The sequence below is a fragment of the Chiloscyllium plagiosum genome, unplaced genomic scaffold (assembly GCF_037043375.1).
Source record: "Chiloscyllium plagiosum isolate Xiang-an unplaced genomic scaffold, Cpla_swu_hap1 HiC_scaffold_1, whole genome shotgun sequence".
Taxonomy (NCBI): domain Eukaryota; kingdom Metazoa; phylum Chordata; class Chondrichthyes; order Orectolobiformes; family Hemiscylliidae; genus Chiloscyllium; species Chiloscyllium plagiosum.
Window position 1 is genome coordinate 41,165,230 of NW_028270139.1, and position 23,635 is coordinate 41,188,864.

Below are 23,635 nucleotides of genomic sequence, written 5' to 3' on the forward strand. Positions count from 1 at the left end.
AAAATGTTCACCCACTAACAAGCCCACCACTTGTCCCGGTTCATTACCGAGTACCAAATCCAATATGGCCTCCCCTCTGGTTGGACAATCTACATACTGCGTTAGAAAAGCTTCCTGGACACACTGCACAAACACCGCCCCATCCAATCTACTTGATCTAAAGAGCTTCCAATCAATATTTGGGAAGTTGAAGTCGCCCATGACTACGACCCTGTGGCTTCTGCACCTTTCCAAAATCTGTTTCCCAATCTGTTTCTCCACATCTCTGCTGCTATTGGGGGGCCTATAGTAAACACCCAACAAGGTGACTGCACCTTTCCTATTTCTGACTTCAGCCCATACTACCTCCAGAGGCAGATCCCCCTCAAACTTCCTTTCTGCAGCCGTTATACCATTTCTAATTAGCAATGCCACCCCCCCTCCTTTTTTCCCACCCTCCCTAATCTTACTGAAACACCTGTAACCAGGAACCTCCAACAGCCATTCCTGTCCCACATCTATCCACGTTTCCGTGATGGCCACAACATCGTAGTCCCAGGTACCGATCCACGCCTTACGTTCACCCACCTTATTTCTGATACTCCTTGCGTTGAAGTATACGCACTTGAGCCCATCTCTGTGTCCGCAAGTAGTCCCTGTCAGTGCTACCTTCTCCACAGCCCCCCTACAGTCTTGGGCATCCTGACAAACAGCTAACCTACTTGCTGGACTACAAGTCCAGATCCCATCCCCCTGCCAAATTAGTTTAAACCCCCCCGAAGAGTGCTAGCAAACCTACCCCCCAGGATATTGGTGCCCTTCTGGTTCAGGTGCAACCCGTCCTGTTTGTACAGGTCCCACCTTCCCCAGAATGCAGTCCAATTGTCCAAATATCTGAAGCCCTCCCTCCTACACCAGCCTTGCAGCCACGTGTTCAACTGCACTCTCTCCCTATTCTTTGCCTCACTGTCACGTGGCACCGGCAACAACCCAGAGATGACGACTCTGTCTGTCCTAGTTTTTAGCTTCCAGCCTAACTCCTTGAGCTCTTGAATGACCTCCCCACCCCTCTTCCTACCTATGTCGTTGGTGCCAATGTGCACCACGACTTTTGGCTGCACACCCTCCCCCTTAAGGATTCTGAAGACACGGTCTGAGACGTCTCGGACCCTAGCACCCGGGAGGCAACAAACCATCCGTGAGTCTCGCCCATGTCCACAGAACCGCCTGTCCGTCCCTCTAACTAGAGAGTCCCCTATAACTAGCGCTCTCCTCCTCTCCCCCTTTCCCTTCTGAGTCTCAGAGCCACAGACCCCTTCACTGCAGCTTACACCTGCAACGCTGTCCCCCCCAACAGTTTCCAAAGCTGTATATTTATTTTTTAGGGGAACGGCCACAGGGGAACCCTGCACTGCCTGCTTCTTCCCCTTCCCACCTCTAACTGTTACCCAGCTACCTCTGTTCTCCGGCGTAACTATGTCCCTGTAGCTTCTATCAATCACCTTCTCAGCCTCTCGAATAATCCTCAGTTCATCCAACTCCAGTTCCAGTTCCCTAACTCGTTCGGTGAGGATCAGGATCTGACTGCATTTCCTGCAGACGAAGTCGGCAGGAGTATCGGTGGTCACCCCTACCTCAAACATCCTGCAGGAGGAACATTTCACCGCCTGCGCTGCCATGACGGTCTGCTGCACCAATCTGCTGCACCAGTCTTGTTGGCTGACCCAGCAATGTGACTGCCCCTTTTTATTCCTAATATCAATCTACAATGCCTCTTTTGAAGACCCTTCCATGAAATCCTTGCAACAGTAACTATCTCCTTAATTAATGATGTGACATCACCTTTTTACACCCTCCCTACCTTGCCTGAATATTCTATACCCCAGATGTTGAGTTGACAGTCCTGCTCCCCCCCCCTTGATCCCACCTCCCCCCTCTCTTGATCCCTCCTCCCCAACCACATCTCAACAGCATTGACATTTCATGTCAGTCCACACCCTTAACTTCTCTTTCTTACCTATAATACTCACAGCATTAGAGTCCATACAGCCTCACCTTACTCCATTGGAATTCAACATGGCTGAACTCCCTCTACTTTGGTTCCTTTACGAAAGGATGCTGTGTTCCTGTTGTACTATCACTCTATGTCCCCTCCTCTCCTGAGCTACTTTAAACTCATCCCAACAGCAGGAGCAAACTCTCTGGCAATGATATGGTACCCATTCTGGTTCAGGTGCAGACTGTTCCAATTGAAAAGGTTTCCCCCCTTCCCTAGGAACGATCCCAGTGATGAAAGCATTTAAAACCCTCTCCTGCAGTTCTTGAGCCATGCGTTCATCTGTTGTATTCTCATAGTTTTGTACTCGTTAGCACATGGCATCAGGAGTAATCCGGGGATTATAACCTTTTGAGGTTCTGTTTTTAGTCTCCTGCCTAGCTCCCAGAATTCTTAATGGAAGATCTCATGCCTCATTCTACCTATATTGTTGGTATTAATGTGTACTATGACCTCTGTCGTATTATCCTCCCCCTTCAGGATGCCCTGCAGCCTCTCAGTGACATTAGCACCAGGAAGGTAACACAGGACCTGGAGTCGTGTGCAGCTGCAGAAATGCCTATCTGTTTCCTAACTAATTCATCTCCTATCACTCCCATCTTCTTCTTCCTTTCTCCTATACAGTCAGGCTGCTCATGATGCCAGAAGCTTTGCTCTGTCAGCACTCCCTTGAGGAACCAGTACCCTCGTCGGCTTCTAAATGGAAAAACGCTTTGTGAGTGGGACCTCAGGGGATTCCTGCACTACTTCCTGATTGTCCTTGAGTGCCTGGTGATCATCCATGCCCTTTGTTCCTCCAGGTCTTTGAGTTGCTAATCCTCAAAAATAATTCCACTTTCTTAAATCCATTTTGACTCTGCCCAATCTGGTCATCACTTTCTAAGTTTCCAGTAATCATATCCTTTATAACAAATTCTAGTATCTCCCCTACTATTGACTTTGGGCTATCAGGTCTATTGTTCCCCATTTTGTCTATTCTTCCTTTCATAAATAGTAACATTACATATCAATCTCCAGGCAGCATTCCAAAATCTACAGAATTTTGGAAGTTGACCATCTTCCACTAACTCCATAGTCACTTCTTTCAACACTGTGGGATGTAGATGATCAGGTCTCGTGTGTTTTTCATCCTTTGATACCCTTAATTTCTCCATTAAAAATAGTGATTTATTTTGTTTTCTCATTTTACTAGTTTCTTGGATCTGTATTATTCTTGGGAGATTTCTTGTATCTTCTTTGATGAAAGCAGACACAAAGTAAATATTTAGCTTCTCTACCATTTCCCTTTCTCTTACTAGAAGTTGTCCTGTCTCTGCCTGATGCAGACACACATTTGTCTTTTCTAATCTTTTCCTTTTGCATACCTATAGAAGATTTTCCAGTCTGTTTTTTATGTCCCATGCCAGTTTACATTCCTATTCTATGCTCCCTTTCATTTTCTTGGTCCTTCTTTACTTAAGCTTGCTATTTTTTTGGCAAATTTATAAGCCTTCCACTTTGATCCAATATAATCTTAAGCTTCTTTTGTTAGCACAATTGAGTTGATCTTCCTGATGGGCCTTAAAGGAATGTATATTTGTAAACATGTATTAAATCTTTTAAATACTCACCCTTACCTGTCTATCGTTGTAACTTTTCAATGTATTTTCCCAGCCTACCACAACCAACTAGCCCTCATTGTTTAATATGTTCCTTTGTTTAGATTTAAGACCCTATTTTTGCATTGATTTAAATTTTATTTAAACTTAGAATTTTCCATTATCATATTACGGTTACTTTTCCCTAAGGGTTTTTATACATCAAGGTTTTAATTAGTTCTTTCTCGTTGCACAATACTAAATCTAAAATAGTCTGTTCCCAGTTGGTTCTTCTTCATATTGTTCTAGAAATCCATCTCATACACATTTCAGGAATTAATCTTCTACGATTTTGTTGCTCATCAGATTTAGTCGGTCCAAAGGTAGATGTTAGTCACCACGATTACTGCATTCCCTTTGCTACAATCGCCTCTTTTTTCCTGATTTGTACTATATCCTTTATTCCCACCACTATTTGGTGGCCTAAAAACAATTGCAAATGTTTGCTGCCCCTCGCTGTTTCTTAGTTCCATCCAAACATTCTACATCTGGTTCTCCAGATTTGAGATGTTCTCTCAAAATATGCAGATCACATTCCTTATCAGAACCATCCCACCTTGTATTCCTTTCGGCCTGCTCTTCCGGAATGTTGATTCTCCTTGATGATCGTCCCAGCCTTAGACTCTGCGGCCACATCTCATAATACCTTTTAATGCTGTTCTATAGTTTTGACCTTATTTGATGTCAGCATTTGTCTATGCTGCCTTCCATTTTTGTTTCCAACTTTTCTACTTCTTGTAGCCAGTTTTGTTATTTTCCCAGAATATTAGTGCTGAGCTTGCTGAAGTGCAATGTGTTCTCCTTGTACAGATCCCATCTGCCTCTGAAACTGAGAGCCCTTCCTCCTACACTACTTTGCTTGTCATGTGCTGATTTGCACAGTCATCCTATTTCTGTGTTAGTTAGTACATGATGCTGGGAGTAATCCTGAAATTACTACCTTAGATGTCTTGCTTTTCAATCTCTTTGCTAACTCCTTCAGCTCTGCTTTCAGGACCTTCTCTTTCTTCCAAATAAGAGGGCATTGGTTTAGGGTGAGAGGGAAAGATTTAAATGGGACCTAAGGGGCAACCTTTTCATGCAAAGGGTGGTGTGTGCATGGAATGAGCTGGTCGAAGAAGTGGTGGAGGCTGGTACATTTAAAAGACACTTGGATGGGTATATGAATCAGAAGGGCTTAGAGGAAAATGGGCCAAGTGTTGCCAAATGGGACTAGATTAATTTAGGATGTCTGGTCTGCATGGACAAGTTGGTTTGAAGGGTCTGTTTCTGTTCTGTACATCTCTATGATTCTGTCATTCATACCAATTTACGACCATACCCATCTGTGCTGTTTACCGTACCCAAAGGATTGTTCTGCAGTAGCTCTGTGATATTCCTGAGTCTGGAACCAGGAGGACAACATACTCTCTTGGCGAGATGTCTCTGTTCCCATCACTGTTGAATCTCCGACCATACTGTCCTTCCACTCTCCTTCATCCCACCTCCCCGTATACCTGTGCAGTTGAGCAACATGTGATGCTGTAAACTTGGCTCTTACTACATTCCTCTGAGAAATCATCGCCCCCATCATTATCCAAATTGGAAAACTCGTTACTAAGCAAGATAGCCTCAGGGGACTCCTCCGTAACCTGCCTGGCACTGCCAGACTGTCTACAAGGTGATGGGATGATTAATAGAGGAAATTAAAATGGTGAAGAGTTTAGTCTGAATGCAGGTAGTTCTCCTATAATGCAGTACCTGTGTTCTTGTGCATCACCGTGTTACAGAAAATCATGCAATAGAAATAATGGCGCCTGTGGGAAAAACAGGGTTGGGGCAAACTACCAAAAATATCAGTAATAATTGAAACAAAAACAGTAGTTAGCCAAATACAAACAATAACACAGTCTAAGTAAATGCTTAAGTCATATATTTTAATCAATAATAAGGTAATTTTAACACTTTAACACTAAAGTCACTGACTACAGCACTGTACCTTTCACAAGGCTCGTCATCAGAGAGTGCGCGATCTGACTGACCAGAAATCAGTGGGCGGCACGGTGGCACAGTGGTTAGCACTGCTGCCTCACAGCGCCAGAGACCCGGGTTCAATTCCCGCCTCAGGCGACTGACTGTGTGGAGTTTGCACATTCTCCCCGTGTCTGCGTGGGTTTCCTCCGGGTGCTCCGGTTTCCTCCCACAGTCCAAAGATGTGCAGGTCAGGTGAATTGGCTATGCTAAATTGCCCGTAGTGTTAGGTAAGGGTAAATGTAGGGGTATGGGTGGGTTGCGCTTCGGCGGGGCGGTGTGGACTTGTTGGGCCGAAGGGCCTGTTTCCACACTGTAAGTAATCTAAAAAAAAAATCCAGTCCTCAAGATTCTCCCACCACTACCCCCGGTTTGAAATAAAGTTCCTTCTAAATGCAGGCTAAAATTCCTAGTTTCAAGCTACGTTTCAAGGCTTGCAGAGCTGATTACATTCCTGTTTTAGCTGAACACACTGAATTTGCATTTTACAGATATAGGGTCCTGAGGCTGGGTTTTGCTGTTCAGCTAGTGCCAGCGATGGAATCATAGCGAACGGGAGTTTGCTTTAATACAAAAAGGTCTGCAGTTCACAAATCATGTTACAACCCAATAGCGTTTAGTAAATACGTATTATTGGAGAACTACCTGTAAATAGAGAAATTATTTGCAATGGCTGTAGTGTTGATAACTAGCAGGGAGAGCAAAAGGGTGATTAGGAAAAGAACCAAAGAAAGCATGTTTATGCAATAAGTGTATGGAAACACTGCCAATTATGGTGATGAATGCAAATTGATAATTGGATACACACCTGGAAGAGAAGAATTTCAAGAGTTATACTTTGAATAAACTGACAGTATTGATGGACCAAATGGCCTCATTCCACACTACATGATTGCATGATTTGATAATTTTTTATTTGTTACCTTGAACAATAATCTAAACACATTGTGACTGAAATTTAAATTTATCAACTAATATTAAAAATGTAATTAAACTTTAAATCTATATTAAGCAAAATAATAAACCAATTATATTGTGGCACGAAACCACACTGCTGGTGTTATTGGAATATATTCTGCAATATTAACCCCTAAAAGGAACTATGGGCAACAAATGAGATAGTGAGCAATATCAAGTTAAAACAAAAGCTTGCACAAGGGCAGTAAAAAAACAAAATCCAACATACCAAAACAACAACGCAAAGAAAATTATAATCTGCAAAAAAGAAAATGGAAACCTATACAAGGTTTATCAAAAGTAACAGAAAATCCTTTTATAATCTATTCAGATAAATGAGATGATGGAGGAATGTGGTTTCATGCAACTGTGACATGGGAGAAACAGGAAATAGGTGTGTCTCTTACTTCACTTGCAGGCTCCACCAGAGAATTACACTTGGTCTTGGTTATTGCACCTCAGAAAGAATACGTTGTCTTTGGAGGAGATTCAGAGCTAATTCATCAGAAAAATAACTGTGCTAAAGTAGTTAAATTACAAGGATACGTTGCTTACACTTGGTTTGTATTTAATACTGGAGATTAAGTCATATGATTGAATCGTTTAAAATATTTAAATAATTTGCAAATATGGGTAGGAAGAAAACTGCTTCCTCTGGTCAAGTCAGACATAAGTATGCGTAATAAGAACTAAGCTGCTTAGGAGAAAGATAGGGCATTTTTCAACGCCAGTGATAAAAATCTATGACTCACTGCCCAAAGATCTGTGGATACTGCATACATTGGAGCTTTCAGAGCTGATAGGTATTTTTTGTTAGCTAAGGACATCACAAAGTTGAAGTTTTTGCCCTGTATCTGTGAATTTATTATTTACTTGTGGCGTAATTGAACTTAGTTTTTAAAAATTCAATCTTAAAAATATATCCAGTCACATCCCTGTACTATCTGAATAATTCTACAGGTGAGCTGAGCATAAAATAATTCTGATTTCAACATTATTTGGGCTTTTGTTAACTACAGCAAGTCATTAACATTGGATGTGTCGTCTTAAGACGATTACATGATTGTAGCAATGAAGGGTTTGGCTTATGACTTGTGCTATACCATCTTCTGAATATTTTAAATACAGATTCCTGCATAAAATGGACCATTTAAAGTGAACTGCAGGAAATAAATTATTATTTCTGATCTATTTCAAAAAGATAGGACTATGACTAATTTAGATTGGTTTATAACAAAATGAACATATGTCTATGTGGAGGGGCAGTGGTGGTAATGGAATAAAGCTGTTCCCTGATGAAGCTGGAAAATCTTTTTGAACATTGCATTTCCATTCTCTTGGAGGGAGTAAACTTTGGTTTTATGTGCACAAGTCTGCAAACTCTTTTACAAAACTTTCACAAAATATTCAGATAATTGCAAGTGTCTTCTATGCAGAAAACCTTGACACAGCAGAGCTTTAGTTGGCTGCATTTTAAGTAAAAGCTAAGCATGTTGCTCAATAGAAGGAGGTAATATCTTCAGTCTTCTGTGTTAAAAGTCCTGTATATTTTAAGAACTTTTTTCTATTTGATTGAAGTGTTCAAAAAGGATATCACACATCTTTGTTTCAGTAGAATAAGCATGTATTTGTATCACTTTTTCTGTAACAGTAGCATTCTCAAAACCATATTGTTACGTTGATAGTTTTTCTTCCACTATGGTCACAAGTGGAAAAATCGTAGGGCTTAGCATGTGATCATCTTTCTTATAGCAGGGAGATCAGAATTGCATACAATATTATGAAAGTTGCCCAATGTCCCACAGGAAGAGTAGCCTTTTCCAGCACTACACTCTAGACTCTGAGCTCCAGTATCTGTAGTCCTCACTTTCTCCTAATGTCCTGTACAGCCACAACATGACCTCCCTACTCCTATGCACGATGCACTGACCAATTAAGGAATGCATTCCAGATGCCTTTTCACTATCCTGTCCACCTGTCACTCCACTGCAGACGTGCACTCCAAGGTTTCTTTGTTCAGTAACACTCCCCAGGACCTTATCATTAAGTGGAGAAGTCCTGCCTTCATTTGCCTTTCCAAATGCAGCACTTTGAATTTATCTGAATTAAATTCCATCTGCCACTCTTCAGCCCATTGGCCCATCTGATCTAGATCCCGTTGTAATCTGAGGTGACCTTCTTCACTGTCCATTACATCTCTAAATTTGGTGTCATCTGCAAACTTACTAATTATGCTTCCTATTATCACATCCAAATTATTTATATAAATGACGAAAAGCAGGGGATCCAGCAATGATCCTTGTGGCACTCCACTGGTCACAGGCCTCCAGTCTGAAACGCAACCCTCCACCATTACTCTCTATCTTCTACATCGAGCCAGTTCTGTCTCCAAATGGCTAGTTCTCCCTGTATTCCATGTGATCTAACCTTGCTAACCAGTCTACCAAGTGGAACCTAGTCAAAGGCCTTACTGAAGTCTATATGGATCACGTCCACTGCTCTGCCCTCATCGATACTCTTCTCTACTTGTTCAAAAACTCAAGTTTGTGAGACATGATTTCCCAAGCACAAAGCCGTGTTGACTATCCGTAATCAGTCCTTGCATTTCCAAATACATGTAAACCCTGTTCCTCAGGATTCCCTCCAACAACTTGCCCACCACAGATGTCAGGCTCACCAGTGTATCGTTCCCTGGCTTTTCCTTGCCATCTTTCTTAAATAGTAGTACCATGGTAGACAACCTCCAGTCTTCCAGCGCCTTACCTGTGGCTACCAATGATACAAATATATGAGTAAGGGGCCCTGCAGTCACTTGCCTTACTTCCCACAGAGTTCTTATGTACACCTGATTTTTCAGAATATTGCTATTTATTTCCCTATGTTCTATATCTTCCATTTCCTTCTCCACAGTAAACATGGATATACTCATTTAATATCTCCCCCCTCCCCGTCTCATGTCCCCTTTTTGCCCACCAGATTTCCCTCAAGTATACTCCGACTGCCTTCATACTCTTCTAAAGATTCACTCGATCTCTGCTATCTATACCTGACATATGCTTCCTTTTTTTTCTTGACCAAAACCTTATCCAGCATTCCCTCGCCTACCAGCCTTGTCCTTCACCCTAACAGGAGCAATACTGTCTCTGACTCTCGTTTCATTTTTGAAGGCTTTCTATTTTCTAGCCGTCTCTTTACCTGCAAACATCTGCCCCCAAACAACGTTTGAAAGTGCTTGCCTAATACCGTCAAAATTGGCATTCCTCCAATTTAGAACTTCAACTTTTACATCCACTTCACCCTTTTCCATCATTATTTTAAAACTGATAAAAATTATGGTCACTGGCCCCAGAGTGCTCCCTCACTGACACCTCAGTCACATGACCTGCCTTATTTCCCAAGAGTGGATCAGGATTTGTACCTTCACTTATAGGTGCACCCACATGCTGAATCAGAAAATTTTCTTGTACACACACTTAATAAATTCCTCTCCATCCAAGCCTTTAACACGATGTGGTGATGATTCTTCTTTAACAAGGTAATGTCCTTGTTTTCTTTCTCAGCAGGTTGTAAAAACACTAGTTGTTTGGGCTTGGATGGGTTTTAGAGCCAATCTGATTATAGCTAACCGGTACTGCACCTGGCAAAAGGCTTTTAAAATAAAACAAATTATACAAGGGAAAGGGAGTAGCCAGTTCTCCCAGCTCTGCTTTACTCTGATCCGGTTATTCAATGAAAGCAGTCAGACAGTTTTTTTTTGCAAATATATTTATTAGCAAACTTTTTTAACTTTACAAACATATAAAATTATTGAAAAATATAATCAATAACAAATATCAGTATGATAAAAAGGAAAAAAACACAAATTACAATACAACTGCTATCTACTAACTTACCCTATAATACAAGACAAACCCTAACTCTGTGCAAAGCAACACCAAAAAAAAAGAAAAAGCAAAAAAAAACACAAACTACAGAACAGCTATGCTCGGCGCAAAGCTCCCAAACAAAGGAACGGGAGCATTGTATATACACCTGTATTAACTCAGGAGCCCCCCCCCTCCTGGGCCCAGGGCTTGACAAATCTAACCATCCTGGTGAAACAAATGCCCTAGTTAAGATAACTGACAAATCTATATCCAAATAACTCAAGTAGGGCTGCCATGTCTTATAAAAATGGTCTGTTGTGTGGTGCACCATGATTGTAAAGAAGTCCAAGGGAATGTGCTCCATAATTAATTTCTGCCATCCCAGCAAGTCCAGCGGGTTCTCAGACACCCAATTCATCAGAATATTCTTCCGTGCACAGTATGCAAGAATATTAAATAGTTTCTTCCCATGCCTGTCTAAAGATGGTAAATTCGGTAGACCTAAGAGGAGAGATATCGAGTCTACTTTGACTTCAGTCCTCAATACATTCCCTATCTCTCCCGCCACAGCGCTCCAATAAACACGGAGCCTGTGGCATGTCCAGAAGCAATGGGTAAGAGTACCTACACTTATTTTACATTTAGGGCACACTGAAGATGCCCTTTTTTAAACTTCACCAGTTGAGCCCTGTGCAGAACTTTTAACTGCGTAGCACATGTCCTATTACAGATTGAGATCTTTCGAATATTCTTCCATATGTTCTCCCATGTTTCAGAAGAGATCACCACCCCTAGTTCTTGCTTCCAGACCTCTTATAACCAGTTAATATCTGGCAGGCCCTGCCACCCAGCAGGTGATAGAGGGCACTAACTAAAAGGGTGCTTGTGGAATGTAGCAACATCCTCTCTGTATCGGGCTCAGTGAGAAGCATTGTCTTCTTCTGGATGAAATCCCTGACCTGAAAAAAAACGGAAAAGATCTCTGCTGGGCAACCCGTATTTACGGCTCAGTTGCTCAAAAGACATCATAACCTCCCCCTCAAACAAGTCTCCCAAACTAGAAACTCCTCTCGCTGCCCATAGTTTGAACCCTGAGTCCATCATCCCTGGTCCGAACCCTGGCATGCCAACTATAAGTGTAAGTGGCGAAGTCTTGGATAAACAACCCTCACTCTGACGCATCACCCTCCAAGCCTTGACTGTACTAATGACAATGGGGTTCCGGCAGTGGTCCATAACTGTCCTCATCTTATCCATGAACAACAGGTTAATAAGAGGGCACTTTGCCTGGGAGGCTTCGATATCCAGTCATGTTGAGTTTGGATTGTTACCTACTCAATCACAGACAAAGGAACAGCAGGGAATTCAATTGATACCTCCTGATGTCTGGGAAATCAACTCCTCCCCCTCCTTGAGGCAACTGCAATTTAGTAAGTTTGATGAGGGGCCGCCCACGATGCCAGACAAAGGAACCAAACCACCCCATAAACTTCCGAAGCATTGACCTGGGTCTACTGTACAATCCTATTAAGACAACCATCCCTTTCTTATTTCTCAGTTCCACCCAAATAACTTCCTGGACGTATTCTTAGAAATATCCTCCCTAAGTACAGCCGTAATGTTATCTCTAGTCAAAAGTTCCAACACCCTCCAGTTCTAAAATGGAGTTAAAATGAAGTGACTTTCTTTTTAGAAAAGGTGATAAAGCCGTTTTTGAACAGGGAGTTCAATATTGCATTTCAAGAAAGCAGGCAGAAATGACTAGCAAGCTACCAAGGGAGATAACTGCTAGAGTGTTTCCTAAGTAGAATTTTTTGACCTACAGAAACAAATGGCTAGAGGTCATGAGCAGATTGAGTTAAGAAAAAGTTATCAACTCCAGTAGAAGACAGATTTTAGTTTTACAAACTCTTGAGCTGTTTTAGCAGCCTCAAAGCAGGCAAAAGTCAGTAGGTTAGCCTGTCAGTGTGATGGGGAGAGACAGTAATTGAGAGAATCAAATTGGGTGAATGTACAAAAAGGAAATGCATGCGACTTTTGTTAGTTCAGTAAGAAATTATAAAGTGAAGATAGGTGTGATATTTCATTGGGGTTGAGTTTCTGAAAAGAAACAAGAGTTAAATCTATCTTTTTGCTGTTGATGTTCCAAGCATTTATTTTTATATTTGCATTTTGTTTAATAGCATATGTTCTCTTGTATATATTTGTATATATTTTCACTGACTTGCCACGGTAGTAACCAAAATTGCAAAGGTAAATTTTATGGTCCACATGCCAGGTTTCACTGTGAAATCTAATTTGTCCGGTATTACTATCAGATCATAATTCCATCTTTCAGTTTGCTTTTGTTCATCTGGTATATCCTGCATAAAATGGTATTAACTGAAATCCTATTTTAGATTAATCAAATTTCACAAAATCATAGTTCTTAATTAAATAGAGCTGCTGATGTGGAAAGTGACAATATATTTCATGATTTCTTTGGTTCTCCCTGGCTGTTTTCTAGCCTCCTGAGGACATTAGTTGTGTTGCCTGGAATAGGCAAGTACAGCATATCCTGGCTTCAGCTACTCCAAGCGGTCGTGCTGTTGTTTGGGACCTGCGGAAGAATGAGCCAATATTGAAAGTCAGTGACCACACCAATCGAGTAAGTAGTTTTCTTAGGAAGACACATGTTTGGGTAGTATGGAACATTATTCAATTATAGTCAAAAATTTTAGAATTCATAAAGAAAGTGCAATGAATTTTCTGGTTGTGTAGAATCTGAAGTGAGGTTCCTCACCTTGCCAATGTTTTCCTACACCTCTGCTAGATATCCCTTTTCTGTTATGGCCATTTTCCGTAAAACATTAAGTTCTTCACCATGTTGTAGCATGACTGTGCCATTATGCAAGTTAAACCAGCCAATACGTAGGTTGGTACCTGAAAAGATGCTACAAACAAATGTGCTGTGATTGCTCCAACATTTAATTCCGTATAACATTTTGGATATGAAAATAATGACACAATAACTCCTGGGAAATAAGATAAGATTTTACAAACCCTTCTTGTAGCAACTCCAACTGTCTCAGAGTTTTACTCCAAAACAGAATCTTGTACAGTATTGTGATTATTTTCAGTGTAAGTTTAGAAAATTCTTAATTCACATCTGAAATGTTGGCCTTACCCCAAAAGGCCAGTGTTTGTTGACAATCCCTTATTGCAGTAGATGGTGTATGTCCACCCACAACACTGTCAGAAAGGGAATTTCAGACTTTTAACCCAGTATTAAAGGAACACTGATACACTTTCAAGACGGACTGATGGAAGAGAGCTTGCAGATTTTGGTTTTCCTACTCATCTGCCTTTGTTCCTTCTTTATTCCTTTTATAGGTGTTGCTGTCATTGACAAGGCCATCATTTGTTGCCCATAGATACACATTAATTGCCCTTGCTAGGCTACCTCACCAGGCAATTAAAAGTCAATCCCGTTGCTGTGGCTCTGGAGTCACTTGTAGGCCATGCCTGGTAAGGACAACTGATTTCCTTTCCAGAAGTTAATGAACCAAATGGGAATTTGAACAGTCCATGATATCATTGGGATCTGCGATAGGTTTAGGGTTATGCTAAAAGCTAAGACTAGATTTATATTCTAGAGCTAGCGATTGAATATAAATTCCACCAGCTATTGTGGGACATGAATCTATGACCTTGGAACATTAGCTTAGGTCTCTGAAATACTAGTCCACTGACATTACCACTTTAAACTTCATCATTGCCTCCTCCTAGATGGTACAGTTCATGGTTTGGAAGATGCTGTCAAAAAAGCCATGGCTTGTTCTTGCATTTTACAAGTGATACATACTGCAGCCATTAAGCAGCTGATGGAGATGATGAACCATTGTGGCTGTGGGCTTATCAATCAAAAGGACTTAATTGTCCTGGATAGGGCTGAGCATAGTTGGGTCTGCAATCATCTAGTTATTTTTTTAAAATTTGCATTACCAGGAGCCTCACTATAAACTCTGCACAACCAGAAAATTCGCCACATCTTCTTTATGATTAGCATACAATGTTAGAATGATTGAAGCAAAAATGGAGGTTATTTGTCCTGACATGCCTGTGCTACCTCTCCGACAGAAATTCTGTGCTCCCACTCCTATGCTCTTTCCCTATAGCCTTCAGATATTGTTTCTATCCAAGTGCTCAACAATTACGTTTGAAAGCCCAGTTGAATCTGCCTGCCCTTCAGCATTGCATTTAAGATCCGAGCCACCCACTATGTTTAAAAATAAAAACTTTGTCTCTGTTGGTTGTTTTGCCATTCTCTTTAAACCAGTGGTTTCTGGTTCTCTGATTTACTGAGTGGAACATCACTGGAGGCCAGGCTACAGTTTTCTGAGTTGTATGACTGGTGGGGAATGTTCCCTATTTGAAAAGCACCCCTGATATGCATTATGGGAGTTGAGAGTTACTTTTTAGTGGTGGTGTGCATGGTAAATGTAAGAATGGAGCTGCTCTCTTTCCTGAGCCTGATATCCTTGTGTGACTGTTTCTCTAGCTTTCCCCTTCGGTTTATTTTGTTCTTTGCTGCTTCTCTGTCTGTCTCAGAGTCATAGAGATGTACAGCATGGAAACAGACCCTTCGGTCCAACCTGTCCATGCCGACCAGATATCCCAACCCAATCTAGTCCCACCTGCCAGCACCTGGCCCATATTCCTCTAAACCCTTCCTATTCATATACCCATCCAAATGCCTCTTAAATGTTGCAATTGTACTAACCTCCACCACTTCCTCTGGCAGCTCACTCCATACATGCACCACCCTCTGCGTGAAAACGTTGTCCCTTAGGTCCCTTTTAAATCTATCCGCTCTCACCCTATACATATGCCCTCTAGTTCTGGACTCCCCCATCACAGGGAAAAGACTTTGTCGGTTTATCCAATCCATGCTCCTCATAATTTTACAAACCTATAAGGTCACCCCTCAGCCTCCGACGCTCCAGGGAAAAAAGCCCTAGCCTATTCAGCCTCTCCTTTTTGCTCAAATCCTCCTACCCTGGCAACATCCTTGTAAATCTTTTCTGAATCCTTTCAAGTTTCACAACATCTTTCAGATAGGAAGGAGACCAGAATTGCACGCAGTATTCCAATAGTGGCCTAACCAATGTCCTGTACAGCCGCAACGTGACCTCCCAACTCCTGTACTCAATATTCTGACCAATAAAGGAAAGCATACCAAATGCCTTCTTCACTATCCTATCTACCTGCGACTCAATTTTCAAGGAGCCAAGAAGCTGCACTCCAAGGTCTCTTTGTTCAGCAACACTCTCTACGATCTTACCATTAAGTGTATAAGTCCTGCTAAGATTTGCTTTCCCAAAATGCAGCACCTCGCATTTATCTGAATTAAACTCCATCTGCCACTTCTCAGCCTATTGGCCCATCTGATCAATATCCCATTGTAATGTGAGGTATCTTCTTCGCGGTCTACTACGCCTCCAATTTTGGTGTCATCTGGAAACTTATTAACTGTACCTCTTATGCTCACATCCAAATCATTTATGTAAATGACAAAAAGTAGAGGACCCAGCACTGATCCTTGTGGCATTTCACTGGTCACAGGCCTCCAGTCTGCAAAACAACCCTCCACCACCACCCTCTATCTTCCAGCTTTGAGCGAGTTCTGTATCCAAATGGCTAGTTCTCCCAGTATTCCATACGATCTAACCTTGCTAATCAGTCTCCCATGGGGAACCTTGTCGAACACCTTACTGAAGTCCATATAGATCACATCTACCTCACTGCCCTCATCAATCCTCTCTGTTAATTCTTCAAAAAACTCAATCAAGTTTGTGAGACATGAGTCAGAGAAAGAAGCACCCAATGTTTATACTGGTTGGGATTGTAAATTGAAACTTATGGGTCTCAGGAGCTTCCCTTGTTTCCAGTGCATTTGTTGCTCTGTCACTCCATTACTTCCCCGTTTTTTGGTCTTTCAGCTATCCTTTCTTTGTCTTTCACTTGTCTCCCTTTCAGCATAACACTGCCTTTTCCTGTTTAAGTACCTGCCTTTCACTCACTAATTGGGGCCCAGAGGGGTAGTTTTTTTCACACACGGTGGTAAGTATCTGGAATGGCCTGCCAGAGATAATGGTCGTGGTGAGTACCATTTTGTCATTTAAGAATCATTTGGGCAGGTACAAGGAGGGAATGGGTCTGGAGGGATATGGACCAAACACAGGCAAATGGAATGAGTTTAAAGTGTGAAAACTTGGCAGTATGGGTGCGTTGGGCCGAAGGACCTGTTTCCATGCTGTAGACCTCTGTGCCAAAGGGAGTTGTCAAGTACCCAGAAGCCAGGTTAACCAATTCCCATTATTCCATTCCTATTTTGCATTTTATCTCAAAAAATATTTGTATGCTTCCAAAATTCAAGGAAACAAGTAGAATGAAGAAAGGGAACACTTGTTGTCTCCCTCTACATTATACACTGCTACTCTGCCTTTTCCCTCTCGCCTTCTGTTCTTCAACCCAACACAAGCCAGATCATATAACATTATCTACGAGCATTGCCACAGAAAATCCAGTAATATTTATATTCTTTTTCACAAGTGTGTTGTTCCTGTTGGCAGATGCACTGCTCTGGACTAGCCTGGCATCCTGACATTGCCACGCAGATGGCTGTTGCATCAGAGGATGATCGAATGCCCGTGATTCAGATGTGGGATCTTCGGTTCGCAACATCTCCCTTGCGAGTGCTGGAAAACCACACAAGGTAGAGTTAAATGCAGAGAAAGACCGGTCGGATTGCCATCGTTATTCTCTTTAATCTTGATTTAGTGGGATATTCATTTATTTTCTTAACTCTAATTCATTCAATCTTTTCTGAAATGTTTCATAGTTAACAGAGAAGGAATGAAACTACATCATGCAGCCTTTTGTGAATACTTCTTTGATACAAAGGTTACTTGTAATTCCCTCAATGCTTCAAAACTACATATTCTTCCCCCTTTTGTGGCAGTGTTCCTTCTTTGCTAAGTTTATGATGCATCTAAAATGTCCAGCATTTATATGGAGTGCATCGCCATGGAATGGCCATCTAAAAGATTCCTCCCCACCTTGGATGGTTGTCACTTACTTATTTTCTCCTCGGTCGGTTATTGTTAGATCATCCAAGTTTCACTTTGGATCAATTGGTAATACTCTGGCCCAAGTCAGAAAATCAACAGTTCAAACGCCACTTTGGGACTTGAGCACAATAGTGCGAGCTGTTATTTCAGTGCAGCATTGTCTCAGCTACTTTGGCTAAACTAGTGAACCAAATCCTTCATTAAACAACGTGTGAAAGATTTCAAAGAAAAGTGGGGTTCTCCTGCTGTCCTTCACCAGAATGACTGGATCATTCATCTCATTCTTGTCTGTGGGACTTTGCTGTTCCCAAAATGGCTGCAGTGAAATAACAAATTGCTTTTGAATCTTTAGAAGTTCTCCTAATCTTTCATCAGATCAGTTCAGGACTCTACATAGACTTTACAAAAGGATATTGTTTCCAGTACTGCTGAGGATTTTTATGTCAACATTATGTGAGAATCTGATTAGATTTTGCTGTGAAGCAGCCAGAGTTAAATAGCTCCCTGTCACTCTAATCTGAATTGTACAATTGATATAGCAATGCGGGTGAGAGTGAGGTCTAAGGGGGCTGTTCACATCTGACGCTTTCTTTTAAAGTTAAGGAGCAGCATTTCATTCTTGCTAACATTGTGACTTAAATATGTTTTGCAGAGGAATTTTAGCCATTGCCTGGAGCCTGGCGGACCCGGAGCTACTGTTGAGTTGTGGGAAGGACAATCGCATGCTTTGCTGGAACCCCAATACTGCAGAGGTAAGCCAAATATTTAATGAAAAGGAAAAACACAACTCTAGAGACATAAAAACAGGAGTCAGCCATTCAACCTGTTGATCCTGCTGCAACATTCAGTACGATGATGACTGGTTGAACAACTTCAATAATAATCCCTTTAAGCCTGTCCTTGTTGGAATATTTTAATCTTGACTCAGTCTTAACTTTTCACCGGGCTCGGTGTAGAACTGCACGTAACTTTGTATTGATATGAAATTTTTGAGCTCTCTTTTCTCAAGAATAAACTAAATATTAAAATTGATGTGTATTCATTGAGTGTCCTAATTTGTCTTGCAGCGTGCACTTGTATAGCTTCTTTAACATAGTAACTTGTCGCAAGGCAGTTTGCAGGAGCATTGCAAATAAAGATTTGACACTGAGCCTAGATTAAAAGCTATTAGGATAGATAACCAAAAACCTGGTCAAATAAATACTTTTTAAGGAGAAGGGGAGGTTAAGGGATGAAATTCCATAGCATAGGGCCTTGAGAGCTGAAGGCACAGTGATTAAAGTCAGGGATACTTGAGACTAACATGGGAGGAGAGCTGATATCTCAAAGGGTTGTAGAACTGTAGGAGATTACAGAGATGAGAAGAATGAGGCTAAGGAGGGACATAAAACCAAGAGGAAGTTTAAAATACAAGCTTTGATAACTGAGAATCTCTGTGTGTCAGTAAACACAAGAGTGATATCTGAATGTGATTTGGTGCAAACTAGGACACAAACAGCAGAGTTGTGATTGAACAAGCTTATGGAGGGTTGGATATAAAGGACAGCCAGTCAAATATGATCCCAATTCTACCAACAGTTTGCCTTGACCTCTCAGTTACCAGGAGGAGGGATGGAGTTAATGACTTGGGAACAATGTTTCTAGCAGGACAAATGAAAGTGGCATTCCCATTTATAATTTCCTTTAATTGAAGGAAGTTCTACTGCTGTGGTACTGAGTGGTGGGTTATCAGTTTGATATATCAGACAGTGGAAGATTTGCATCAAGTGGTCGTGAGGTTGGACTGGGTTCATTGCATGTCTATGGAAATTGACGCTGTGCTTCTGAATGACATCACTGAGGGGCAGCATTTCAATGAGAAATAGGAGGGGTCTAAGGATACTTGGGACACCAGACGTAACGGTGTGAGAGCAGGAGGAGTTAACATTCAAATTATTCTCTGATTATAATGGAAGAGATAAGAATTGTAACAGGTAAGAACATTTCCACCTATTTTGTGAATGACAGAGAGATGAAGGAGGAAAGTGCAGTCAATAGTGTTAAAGGTGCACAGGTTAAGAAGAATGAGGGAGTGGGGGTGTGTGAAATAGTGTTCTTCTATCACAATCACATCAGTCATGACTTGAACAGCCATTTTGCTATTCAGGCAGGCAGAAACCTGACCAGAGGTCATCAAATAAAGTTTCCATAAGCATTAGGTGAAATGTTTTAGACATGACTTTTATGGTTTTATCCATTGATCTTGTGATAGTTGACAGGCTGTCCTTTACCATTTTGTCATTGATAGGGATTTCAAAACAAAACTCAGCTGTCTCCACCTTATGCAATGGGCTCCCTCAAGGAGTCTTTTAGATAAATATGATAGCAGAAGCACAAAAAAAATTGGAAGCAAGAATAGGACTTTGAATAGATAGAATATTTAAATTGTTTGACCCATTTTGAGTGAACTCCATGTCCAAAAACCTGATAAAAAGTGTTAATATTCCCTAATTCCAAATAATATTATGCAGCTGCAAGACCCCTATTTCTCTATTGTTTGTTCTGTTTGATTGCCCACCCTCACCCTAGCTCACAGAAAACATTAGGTCTAGTGGAGAATCCTGTTGCTCTGATCCAGAATTAATTCTGTAATCAACCAGTTCAATGTGTACACAGCTATATTGCTGATGGCACTTGTCTGTGCCTTCTGTTTACACTTAACAAATTGGAACAGTTAAGTTCAGTATTAACATTGTCTGTATGACTTGATTTGAATCATGTATTATCCATCCTAACTATTAACCTGTGGTTATTTGTTTTCTTGTTCTTGGCTGTTACCAGGTTGTATATGAGCTTCCAACAGCTACACAATGGTGCTTTGACATTCAGTGGTGCCCCAGGAATCCTGCCATCCTTTCTGCTGCTGCATTTGATGGTCACATCAGCGTCTACTCTCTCATGGGTGGGAATCAGGATGCTCAAAGGCAGCGACAGGTTGACAATGTAAATGAATTATTTACAAAGGCGGTGATGGTTTATCTCTCTTTGTGTGAATTTCATCACGATTATTTCTGCTGTGGTTTCTTCACTGTATCTAATGCAGTGTCTAATTCTTCGCCTTTACACGCTTGCAGCAAACATGACAAAAATGGCAACAACAAAGTCTTGACTACAGTATTAAACAACTACACGCATGCACCCTTTGAAGCTGAGGAAATCAGTCGAACCTCCATTGGACAGTGCAGTTTGCTGACAACAGCAATTAGTATTTAAATAGAATCTTTAGCATAATACATTATTCAAAGGTACTTCACAAGAATGTCAGTAAACATAATGTGATACTGAAGCATGTAAGGAGATATTAGGTCAGATGACTAAAATCTGGTCAAAGAATTAGCATTGAAAGGAGGAAAGTGAGGTAGAGAAGTTAAGTGGTCCAGCGAGGGAATCCCATAACTTTGAACTTAGACAACTGAAGGCACAACTGTGAAGGGTAGACTAATTAAAATTTTAAATGCTAACGAGGCCAGAATTAGATGAGCACAGAGATCTTGGAGGGTCATGGAGCAGGAGGAGATTACAGAGATAGCGATAAAGCAAGGCCAAAATGTGATTTGAAAATTTTAAAATTTTAAAATTTAGACATTGCTTGGCCAGGGTTCCACGTAGGTCAGCAAACAGAGCTGTGACAGGTGAACAGGATGGAGCATGGGCAAGTTTTGAGAGGGTAAAATTGGGGGAATGCATTGGATAGACGATGTGGAGGTAACAAAGGTCTGAAAGTCTGTTTCTTTAGCAGATGAGCTGAGTTGGAAATGGATCTCACTCACGTTGACACAAAAGTCTGACGGGAAGCTCATTCTGGGGTCAAACCTGACAGCATGTATTCAGCCTGGTTTAATTGCAGCAAAATAAATGTAAAGTTTATAAGTCATGTTGGGACTGGAGATGTGAACTGTTGGAGAATAAGTGAGGACAGCAGAAGAGACACGTTGTTGGAGATAAAGTTATGCAGGAGGCACAATGAGCTGTCGATTAATGAAACAAAGTGTTGCGGTTATGCTGGCAATCTAAAATAAAAACAGGAAGTACTGAAAGACTTAGCAGATCTGGCAGATTCTATGCAGAGCGAAACAATAAACTTTGGATCCAATATGGCTCTTTAGGCCTGAAGAAGAATAATATTGATCTTGAAACATTAACTCTTTTTCTTTCTCTCCACTGATGCTGCCAGATCTGCTGAGTTTCTCCAGCACTTTTTGCTTTTATGTGTGCTGTATATTAAGTTGGGTGTGCTTTTCAAGGGTGTGCTGGGAATCATCAGGGACTCCTGAGGATAAGGAAAAAAGACGATCTGCAAGGTCACTGTTTATTCCTCAGTAGGCAAGGGAGCCAATCTGTTGCAGAGTTTCTGTCAGAACTGTTCTGGAAAAAAAAACCCAGCATGACAAATCGAAGAACATTTGCCGTTTTCAGCAGTGATCATAATGCAAACTCTGCTCTGAATTCTGATGCGATGTCCCTTTGCCACTAAGTATTCCCTTGTACTTTTTAGGCGCTGTCTGGTGCAGGCCCAAAGGACTGAATAGAGTCTCTATTTGCGCCATTACAATTCTGTGAAGCTGTCATCTATTATCTACAAATGTTGTGCTTTTTTGGATATAGATTTCCTCCTCTTTTGGGAATTTGGATCCATTTGGTACTGGACAAACCCTTCCTCCATTGCAACTTCCTCAGTCCATAGCACAACCAAGTGCCGTGCTGCCTCTGAAGAAACCGCCCAAGTGGATTCGCCGCCCTGTAGGAGCTACATTTGCTGTAGGTTTTGGAATCTTTGTGATCTAGAGTTAGAAGTAAACTTGAGTTTTCTAGATTATTTATTTATTGCTTTTGACTTCCCTGCACCCTCCTTCAGAAGGTAATCACTTATTTAGAATATGAACTAAAATATGACAGCACCATCTTTCATCTCATTCTTCTTGAGCAACGTTAAGATGATAGATGTTGACCAGGTGTGACTGTGGGAACAGCTACAATGAAGCTGCTTTTGTCTGCATCTGCTATCCTCATGCACACCTACCACTGATATAACTGGGTAAATCTCAGATAAATTTAAATACTAAGTTCTTAGAAAGTAGGAGCTCAAGACCATTCAGCTCATTGAACCTCCTTTGCCATTCACCTCAATCATGGCATCGAGATAGAATTTCAGCCATTTTCCCACACTATTCCCATATGTCTTTAATATCTTGGAATCAATAGATGTCAGTCTTGAATGTACTCAATGACTGACCCTTCCCAGCCTTCTGGAGTGGAGAACTCCAAAGAGTCGCCATCCTCTGAGTGAAGAAATTCCTTGTCATCTCAGTCCTTAATAGCCTAGCGTTTACTTTAACTCTGTGTCTGCTGTTTGCAGAAGCTCCCACGAGTACGCAGACACACATGCCCAGCCACTGACGTATCCTATCAGTCCATGAAAGGACATAGGAGTAATAGCAGGCCATTCAGCCCCTTGAGTGCGCTTCACCATCCTAGATCATGGCTGATCATTTCTTTCAACAGTTTGTTGTACTGTCCCCATATCCCTTGATGGTCATTAGTCACTAGAAATATATCAAGGTGTCAACTTCATATGCTTCAGTGCAATCACATCTCAACTCAAGAGGAAGACGGCCCACTCTCTTCCATTGTACCTTCCCAGGGATTAGTCTGGTGAACCTTTCTTGCACCTTCCTATTGGCAGATATGGCCTTCTTTACATAAGGAGACCAACATTGTATATACTACTTCAGGTGCTGCCTCACCAAGGTTCTATACAATTGCAGCAAGACATTTTTTTCCTGCACTCAGATCCTCTTGAATTAAAGGCCAGCATAGCATTTACCTTCCAGTAAAACTGAATGCATTTGTGGTACACTCACCATTCATTCAGTTGAAACCTCAAATTCTCCTACCATATGTACCTGAGTGCCAATAGTGTTCAGCAACAGCGAAGTTACTTGATTGCACTTTCTCTCAAGGTGCCATTTTATATCACTG

At 41.3% G+C, this 23,635-nt stretch overlaps 1 protein-coding gene across 10 annotated transcripts in view; it reads left to right on the forward strand.

The window, feature by feature from the left end:
• Window positions 1-23,635, forward strand: part of sec31a (SEC31 homolog A, COPII coat complex component) — a 113,923-nt gene that overhangs the window by 35,138 nt on the left and 55,150 nt on the right. For all 10 annotated transcript variants that reach the window (XR_015756981.1, XM_043695150.2, XM_043695188.2 and 7 more), the window contains exons 6-10: window positions 13,012-13,152; window positions 17,120-17,262; window positions 18,270-18,369; window positions 20,438-20,599; window positions 22,262-22,414. Coding sequence is in view for 9 of the 10 variants with exons in the window: in XM_043695150.2 (XP_043551085.2) it covers window positions 13,012-13,152; window positions 17,120-17,262; window positions 18,270-18,369; window positions 20,438-20,599; window positions 22,262-22,414 (699 nt within the window). In the remaining variant the exon portion in view is untranslated. The remainder of the gene's footprint in view (window positions 1-13,011; window positions 13,153-17,119; window positions 17,263-18,269; window positions 18,370-20,437; window positions 20,600-22,261; window positions 22,415-23,635) is intronic.